Source organism: Geospiza fortis, unplaced genomic scaffold, assembly GCF_000277835.1.
Source record: "Geospiza fortis unplaced genomic scaffold, GeoFor_1.0 scaffold283, whole genome shotgun sequence".
Taxonomy (NCBI): Eukaryota; Metazoa; Chordata; class Aves; order Passeriformes; family Thraupidae; genus Geospiza; species Geospiza fortis.
Genome location: NW_005054571.1, coordinates 483,389 through 493,124, shown reverse-complemented (window position 1 = coordinate 493,124; position 9,736 = coordinate 483,389). Strand labels below are relative to the sequence as shown.

Below are 9,736 nucleotides of genomic sequence, written 5' to 3'. Positions count from 1 at the left end.
AAGGTCTGAAATTCTCAGATGTCAATCGTTTCCTCTCTATCTCTAAATAAGAATTTTACACCTCAGTGAGAAAATAATCTGACTGCATACAGTGAAAAAAACATCCATCAATCCAACCTACTGAAGCCAGCAGCTATTGTTTTGTGTCCTCTCACTCTTAATAGCACATGCTGAAATACTATTACTGAAATGAAATAAAATCCTGCATAAGGGTGTTATGCCAACAGGTAATTCAAATCGGTCAAATAGTCCTCTAGCTTATCACTAAAATTAAAATAGTACAATTTGTGCAAGTTATGCATTAAGTATAACCTTGAATTAATCAGGTAGGTCATATCAGACCTGTCAGGTTTTTTTTTCTTTAATGAACTATTTTGGTGGCATCTCTAATAAAAATAGATGAGATTATGACAGCCAGGAATTTCCTAACATTAAATAGCAGGTTCATTGCTCTTTTTTTTTCTCATTTGTCTTGAAAAAAATGTCCTTTTGGTATGAACACTTCAGCCATGTCCTCCTTACCTCTGAGATGTATGCTTACTCCACAGTCTTCCAGCCTTTTATATTTCATTGCTGCCTACCATCCAGGATTATGTTTTTTTCAAAACAGAAGATAAAATCAGATATTTTTTCCTGAGGTATTTTAGAATGTGACTCAGCAACTATTAAAGAACCTCCTTCAGTAAAATGTAAAATTCTGAGTTGATAGATACAGGGCCATTTCAGCTCACTGAGACTGACATACACATCAGAGAAGAAAAAGGTTTTAGCTTTGTGGGATAAATGGGGCTCCACGGATTAAAATAAAAGCAGCTTTGCACCAACTCAAAATACACACACCTTTCTTTTGGAGAAAAGAGTAGAAAGACAAGGAGGGAAAAATCTTCCAAGAGCTGGAAGTTCATATTTGGAATTTAAGACAGTTTTGAAAACAGAAATAATAGTTAAAGAATACTAGCTTTACTGCAGTTTACCATAGGAAATATAGCTTCTTCTCTTAAGCATGTAGAGGAAATTCTAAGACTGAAAAGTTAAATGAAAATTTTTCAACACATCCCTAGTGGTTCTTTCTGTAATTTTCTCAGGATTAAAACAGAAACCTAGTGATGTATTCAGATATATGCATCCACTCAAAATATTTCCCATTCAAAATACAAGAGACTTAGAAGCCCTTATTCTTCTCTAGTCAGTACTGTGGTTAATGAGTGGCTGACAATTTCACTGACAACTATATAGTTACAGCCCTCATGCCCTGTTTTGTTTAGGCAGTACCTTAAATTCAGTGTTTTCAAGGGGATTTTTTATTCACTTTCCTTGTAAACAGTGGAAGAGGAAAAGCAGAAACATTTAGATCACAAGGATAATTCAGATACACGGACAGTGTTTTGGTAATTCATTTTTGCAGGTAAAGTAACAGTTCACCTACTTATGCTATCAAAAGTATACCCAAAATAATTCAACTTTTCTGTATCCACTGTACATTCCTACATTCAAAATGTAAAACTGCCATTGTGACTCGCCAGCCTTCTCAGAAAGAATAATTTTTACAGTAATTACTTCTGAAGGAAGTCATGCAACCATCTTCCACTCTACTGTTTTTCTTATTTATGGGAGGAAAAAAGGTATTACACAGGATTTGACCTTTCTAGTGCTTGTTTCTAAAATCTGTGTAATAGCTTTCTTCTCATCCTCTGCTGAGCCTTAAGACTGGGCAAAGTGATCCTAACATTCAGAATCTCTACAAAATATCATATTTAAATATATGTTTTTGTATGTGTATGTACATATATATGTATATACACATACAGTATTATTATTACTACACATATATTCTCATGTATATTATTATAACTACATACATTATTGTAAATAATAATAACAACACTTTAAATAGAAGCAGTCAGGGCCACAGGTTCTACAAAAAAGCTGAAGGTAATTTATCTCTATACTCAAAAGTTTAGAACTATTTACCATCCTACTGCATTTCATTTAAACAAAAACTGATACTGATGTTATTACTTGACTTTGTTCCCTTCCAACACTTCCTTTTTAGAAAACTTTTCAGCGTCCTATGGGCTACTGGTTCTGAATTTGCTGGTACTTTTGTCATGCTGAAAGCACTGAATTCCAAACCACATTATCTAACAATATCAAAATAAATGCTCCTGTTAGACTGACCACATCACCTGCTGCTTTTGCAACTCCCTTTACATACAAGTACAGCAGCAGCCTCCACCTGAAACCAGCAAAACTCTCTGAATGCCTCTAAGAAGCCTGAGATGATAAAAATCACATCTTAAAAATATGTGAACAAGACAGCTTATGCTAGCAAGGAGAACTTCCAGACATGGTTTATAGTCATCACAAAATAATTTAACAAAAGGTCTTTAGAAAGAAAACAGTGAATAGAAACACAGATATTTAACTTGACTTCTGAAATACAAATCTATCTCAGAGCAAAAATGTAAAAACTTATCTTTAATAGGAAATCAGCCATCTGGATAACCAGCACTGCCAGCACTGCTTACGAAAGCACCTTTATTGATCTTCAATAGCTAATGCAGACTCAGGAATATGGCTTCTTAAGTGAACAATCAATTGCAACTAATTATACTAATTAGTAATACTGATTAGTTATACTAATCAATCAGCTGGGGGAATTAACTGTCCCACACCTCCTGGGTTTCCTCTTACTCTTCACTTCTACAGGACGAAGACCAGACTCTCCCAGTTCCACTAAGAGAGGACAATTAATATCTAACCCATCAGCACCCAAAATGCTTCTCCATTCCTCTCCCACACCTAACAGGCTAGGCAAGCAGTAGCTTAAAACTACTCAGTTATTCTGACAAGATATTAAGAAATTAATATACTACTACTGTCTTCAAGTCAGAAGACAATGAAGAAATAGCCAATATACTGCTAACTGAATTCTACAGCTTCTGTGTGTGCTTAACATGTGTGTATATATATAAATATATATCTATATATTCAAGAGTTTCTATTATATTTACAACAAAGTAAGTAATCAAAGCACAGTGCATAACATAAGAAAAAAGACTGTTTTTGACTTAGAGTTGCATTAAAATGTCACACTACATGAAAGAAATATATTTTCAAGTGTGGGTGTCTGAACAGCTATGCTAGTTTTAAAACTTCTCTCCTTCAGACTCCAGAGCAATACCAAGAAACATCTGGCAGGAAGAAGTTTATAATAACACAGAAAATACAAGCCTCTCTTACTGTGTACATCAAGCACTCCAGAAAATAGTAATGTAAATTCAGCCCTTATTTTTGCTAACCTGATGTCCAACACAAGTAAAAAAGAGTAAAGTTGAAACGCCAGAATATCTACGAAAATCCTGAAGACATAAAATCTGCAAGTTTTTAGGCAATCTAAAGTCAGCGAGCTGGGAGGAGAGATTTCTGATAACGAGCTTAGCATGATAGAAAGTTCTTTTCAATCCTCAAATAACCAAACCTTTTGAAGAATATGCTCTCAAAGAACTTTTTTCAAAAACAGAGGGAGATGTGCTGTTTGGCATGTAATAAGAGACCCTTTTTTTTTTTTTTTTTTTTTTTTTTTATTTGTAAAGAGATGAATGTTTTTGCATCCTTACCTTTTCACTGAAACACTCAAGCAAGTCTTGGACATACCCTCGCATTTCTTGCAAAAACTTATACCGTTCACCAATACCCCCAGAAGACCCTTCTAATCTTTCAATTGCCTTGGTAGAGTCCTCTTGGCTTTGCTGATGTTTCTCATATTGCTGCCGATTAGCTTTGTGCATTTCTTTCATAGAGTCCAACCTGAAGGGCAATGGATAAATAGTAAATTTACATCCAAAAGTCTGTCTATTTCAGACCATCGAGACATCAAACAGACAGTACAGTGCAAGTACTGAGCCTATATATGGGAAATTTTCCAATGAAATTCTCAACCTTTGATTTGCCACCTTTTCCCCTCTCTTCATGAACAGCCAGGCTAATGATTGATACTCATTTGCTAGACTATGTTGTAGTGCACAGCACTGGCCACTCCTACAAACTTCTACAGGAGCTGATAGCACACAGAATAGTGCAAGGCTGTCCCTAATGAAAAGCTGGCAGAACAGGTTGGGGATGGACAGGGACTACAGCTTATACAAAGCATTCTTTTTCCTCTACTAACTTGATTCACTGTCAAAGGCTGCAACACTACAAGGGGCATAAAAACCAATTCTGAAGACATGTAAAGTGCAAGCTGTTCATTACATATGATTTCTCATTGCAATTGTGTGGCTCATTCCATACCTTCTGCATACCTGACAAGCAGATTACAGTGTTTAAGCCAAAAAATCCCTCTATACACTAAAAATTAAACTCTTTATCAACTGAAGGGGAAATCTCTGATTCACAGTTTAAAGGAATGCATCTTGATAAGCTAAACACCTCACTGGCCTTTTATTTCTTCACTATAAGACTGTGCAGTGTCCAGATGATGGAACTCAGACCTCTCTTCAACAAGATCAATGGCCTCATATTTAAAGTTTCACTTCCAGAGAAGCAATCCAAGGAGATTTTCGAACAAAGTGTCAATGTCATCTTCACTTTGAGCTTTTTTGTTTGCCTTTTTTTTTTTTTTTAAATGGATGTACCAGTCAGTTTCCAGCGATGAAACTCTGTGTTTGCTCACCAGGACTAAAAGACACCTGAGGAACAGAAACCTAGGGGACAGGTCTTTAAGTCTAAAAAGATGGTCTGTCCTACCTGTCTTTAAGCTGTTTCTTTACCAAATCAATAGTAACAGGAGTCATCTCATTACTGGGAGTTTTGAAAGGAACTGTATTATCTGTTTTTTGAGACTTGGTTTCCGATGATCCATATGCAGCATAGGTGTATGGAATGCCATATGATGAACCATAAGACAGTGTCTGGTAAGTGTTCTGGTAGTACACATTATTCACTTCTGCAGGCTGACTTGGTTGAACCTAGTGGCAGAGGAAATGTAATTGTACTATATTAGCCCTTAAAGAAAAGGGAAATTTAATCTTTTACACGTTTCAAATCAAAGTGAAATGTAAGTAGATACAGTTACAAAATGTAATTATCAAGCAGATTTAAGTATCCAACATCTAAGATAGAAGAAACAAATGCCCTCAAGAAGGTAAATGGACAAATTCTTAGTATCATTACCATTCTAAATACTTATACTATTTCTCTTTAAAGAGCATCAGAATTTACAGACTTGATTTCTCAAATGAAACAGCCATCTGTAAACTACTTAAGTTTGTAAAGGATTTAGCCAATACTTGCAGAAACAAATCAAAAAAGGGTGCACAATTATATACATGCCTGGGGTATGTTGATTCCTTTTCGTATCTGCTCTTGCTCCCATCTACTGAGTTCTTCATCTTGCTCCCCTGCCACTAGTGCTTCATCATCACTTCCCTCAATACCTTCATGCAAGTAAGAAAAAGAAGATAATGCATTCATAATTGCAAGGGCCACAAATTCAAAAACCTGAAACCATGCCTCAGTGAGAACATTTCAGAGCATCTTCCTTTCCTCTTCATGAGGAATTAAGGACACTGGCCTGTGAATTATTAGCACAGGGGTTCCACTTGAAAGATCCAATGGGAAAATTTACAATTCACTGCTGGTAAAATCCTCTAATGTCTAACTCCTTTTCCAAAAGGTTATTTTACCTGCTAGCCAGCAAGAAGAATTCTATATCAAATGTTTTTCTTTTCACAATTATATACTTCCTAAAAACAGAGTACAGGAAAAACAAGAATTGATCCTTAGTGTAAGCTTCTATCACAGTTAGCAGTGTGCACAGGAACAGAGTTTTGTGCTCAAAATTTTACAAGCATATTTCATTATGTAGTACTTTCCTTCAGAAATGTTATGCAACTCCAGATTGTTTGAAAAACATGTTGTTCAAAAATGCTGAATGGGACCACCCACAGTAAAAACAGTGTAAACATTTATCAGCTGACCTTCCAAAAAAGGGTTTACCTATTTCCTCAGCAATCTTTTGCCTTTGGGATTTTTCCTTCACTGTAAAAACTATCCTCCTCTTCTCGTCATCATCTTCATCATCACTGGCATCATTTTCATCTTCTCGAACAAGGCGGCCTTTACCTGGTTCACTGTCAACGGGGGTAAAGTCTCCAAGCTCACGAGCCATTTGGCGCTTTTTCCTAGCGGCGTGAATAAAAGCAGCATCTGGAATTTCTCCTAGAGACAGATGTGGGCACGGTTAAACAACCTCTGCAACAGAACAGGTGTTACAATTTCTTACTGCTCATCTCTGTCACTGTATCAAATCATCTCTGCACACAGAAAAAAAACTGAGACGCAGCAAATCCATACTCACAGAAAACATCTGAAAGCATCTTAGATGCTAAATATGTCAACTTTCTTACCAGAAACCCTCAAAGTCAGGATCATCACAGAAAGTCTGGCTCTGCTTCCAGCAGCTCATGTCATAAGACAGAAGCCTAATGCTCCTATGTGAAATACTCCCAAAGAAGAGGAAGACCTTTAGAGGAGCTGACTATTGCAAAGGGAGGAAGAAAATGAGGTGCATGACTGCGTAATTTCCTATCCCAATACTGCTCCCAGCTCTTCTTATTTTGGGGGAATAAAAAGCATCAACTGTTTCAACAGACAGCCATCGGCCAGAGATTAAGAGAGGACCAAATCAGACATATTTAATACACAGAAAATTGTACAATCAAGGGGAAACATGAAAAGCATCAGACCTAATCAGAAAACTCTAAAATCTACAGAACAAAACTTAATGCAACTTACATACGTCATATAAATCAACGTGTGGACCCAGGACACTCAGCTGGTATCTGGGGAGCAAACTGCCATAATTAGCAAACTAGATTCAAAAATATTTTCTCAGAGGGATTTCTCTGGCCTCGGGGCCTGACTCAAACCTCAGTATACAAAACAGGATAGGAAAATATTTCAGATACCTTGCAGACCCATAATTGAAAGATTTTAATTAAAGAAGAAATTTTAACTGAAAGCAGTTAAATCTCATGCAAAGTCACCTATTCCAAATCTAGATTTTCTTGCAGTTTGTCATCTACCTAAGAGATGAATTCCTGCTTCTGACATCAGGATGAAGCATTCCGTAGCAAAACCTTTTCTCCCATAAGACTTGTAAAACTGAACACCTTTAGAAAATAGCAGTTGCTTGAACTCTCAGATGCTAAATTGTTGGAAACTACTTCCTGATCTCTCACACACATTAGTCTGCTATAACATTGGCTAAATCACTTGGTAACTTATCACACATACTACAGAACCTACCTGGGCGGAGAACATTCAGTGATGACAGAGCACTTGAAAAAGCACCACCAGCTTTTGGTTTTTCTTCTTCCTTCTCACTTTCAACTTCCATTTCTTCTTCACCATGCTCACTGTTTGCAGTCCCATCTTCTTGGCCTATATCCTTATTCTGTCCTATCTTTTCTGGTGGTGCTTCAACTGATAAGAGAGCAAAGTCCATGTTTTACTACATTCATAAAGATCACTCAGAAGTATTTTTTTAAAGATATAACAACCAAAAATGAAAATCAAATGAAAATGTTAAATAATAATTTTATTGCTTGAGATCTAGGAAAACACACTTTCTTAACTGTGATTAAATCACTGACTGACATCCTCTCAAAATAAAATGTGACAAGGCGGGCCCTACCAAACACTAAACATGCTCCATATTGTCAAATATTGAAAAAGTGGGGGAACTCAACCTTGTGCAACCTTGTCAAAGTCTCTTTCAATGAGAAAGCACTGTTTGTGTTACACCAAGTCTTTCCACAAGAACTGATTGATTTCAAAAGAACCCTTCATTTTCCTCTTGGGCTACATCCTACATTAGGTGGGTAACATACAGATACAGGCAGAAAGTATAAATAATGTGTAAAAAGATACATGTTAAACCCAGCTACCCAAACCAAGCTGGCCGTATCTGAGGTTTCAGACTCAAGCTCTGGTTTAGAGAATCCAGGCTACTCTCTCAGCAGCAGCCTTGAAGTCTTTGAACTATAGCCACATGAATTATGGAGAGCAAAACAAACAGAAATGAAACAAACATGGCCCACACAGACATGTGCAAAATGTAATGTTCTAAGGATCATTGTGACAGAAGCAAGAATCCAGGTTTTCCTTTTTTGGATGGGATCGTGTCCCATCCAACAGATGACCTGAACACTAGCCACAGAAATTATAATTTCTGGTTTTGCTCATGCCCCACACCACTGCATAGGCAATTTAAGGATTCTAATAAGAAAGAATATGTGGGTCTTCTAAATGTAGACAAAACCTTTTAAAATAATTTAAATTTAAAAAGGGTATTTCCAGCATGGGACCATGTTCAACCCCCATGTGCTTTTCTAGATCATTGCAATCTTTAGATCATAAGGCTCCCAGCTCGTGCTCATAGCATTACATAATCTATGTAAAAACTTAAGTGGAAAAGGAAGCACTACACTTTACCAATGAGCTTCTCAAAAACCAACAGTACAATTAAATCGAAGTCCCAGGCTCCATTTCAAGCTCTCAAGGACTGTACACTGTTAACAGATCCTTCTGCTCCAACACTTTGAGTCTATCATCCTAATCAAGTCTACTGGAAGGTCCAAGTCCTGAAACAGGCAGCTGTTTAACAAATAACTTAATAACAAAGACCACCACTCTGCTCACCCCAAAAATCTTCCTTTTCAAAGGAAATGCATTACAAGGACACATCTTGTCAGACAAGCACCAGGTATGTTTTCAAACAAATGGAATTCCTTCCTAATTCATCTGCCATAAATACAGCTGCAATTCAGAATACTGATGTCTACTGACAACCATCTAACAGAGCTGGGAAGTTCCATCCTTCTATGTTAATTTCTATAAGAGAACCAAAGTACTCTCTACCAACACAGAATACGATTCCTAAGGCTCAAGCAATACATTTAATCTGTGCTTTACTTCAGCTCTAAATGTGAAATTCTTTAGAAGACTAACAATTCATTCTGAAAACAAGAAATTAAATTACAGTACTTTATCTTTTCCACTACAGAAGTAACTATTATTATTAGTTTTTCAATTACCATCTGTTGGAGAATTGACCTCTGTTCTAACTTTTGATTTTTCAAGGTCTTCTTTGTATTCTTTCTTCAATTGTTTTACAATCTTTTTGCTGTAACTTGATTTCTTCACTTTGAAAACTTCTTCTGTTTCTTTAAAAGAGAAATTGGATAACATTACATCAGATCTGTCAAGCATACTTATTTATTAAATCTCTAAATTTTGTACCTGGAACGTCACAAATGCCGTTAACAAACACTGTAGGGTTCTTTGACAGTCTATGGTGAAAGTCTAATTCTACGCCTTCGGTACTTCATTCAAGATTTCAAATCACGAGTCTTAGAAACCAAGTTTCAGTGATTTCAAGAGAATTCCTTCTAAGACGACTCAAAACTGTACGAACTGTTCGGACAACAGGCAGTGAGTCCGAGATGACCCATGAGCACCAGCCACATTCAGATTAAAACAACCTCGACACAAAGTCACGGCACAGATGCTCCTCAGCTAACACTGCTGGCTCCAGGGGGAGACGACTGCTGCACTTACTCCCGCACAAACCTGCGGGCCACCCAGGTGCAGTGAAGGCAGCACAAGTGACGCACCAGCAGCACAGAAGCAATTTGAAGCGCTACAGCGCAGCCGAGCCCTCGGGGAGCCC

General features: G+C 37.0%; 1 protein-coding gene across 1 annotated transcript in view; it reads right to left on the bottom strand.

Annotated features, from left to right (window-relative positions):
• PAXBP1 (PAX3 and PAX7 binding protein 1) overlaps window positions 1-9,255 on the bottom strand; it is a 22,083-nt gene extending 12,828 nt beyond the window's left edge. Inside the window, exons 1-6 of the mRNA XM_005429735.3 lie at window positions 9,102-9,255; window positions 7,312-7,488; window positions 6,001-6,222; window positions 5,335-5,438; window positions 4,750-4,970; window positions 3,621-3,810 (exon numbers count right to left, since the gene is read on the bottom strand). Of these exons, the coding sequence (XP_005429792.1) occupies window positions 3,621-3,810; window positions 4,750-4,970; window positions 5,335-5,438; window positions 6,001-6,222; window positions 7,312-7,488; window positions 9,102-9,255 (1,068 nt within the window). The remainder of the gene's footprint in view (window positions 1-3,620; window positions 3,811-4,749; window positions 4,971-5,334; window positions 5,439-6,000; window positions 6,223-7,311; window positions 7,489-9,101) is intronic.
• Window positions 9,256-9,736: the final 481 nt, after the last annotated feature.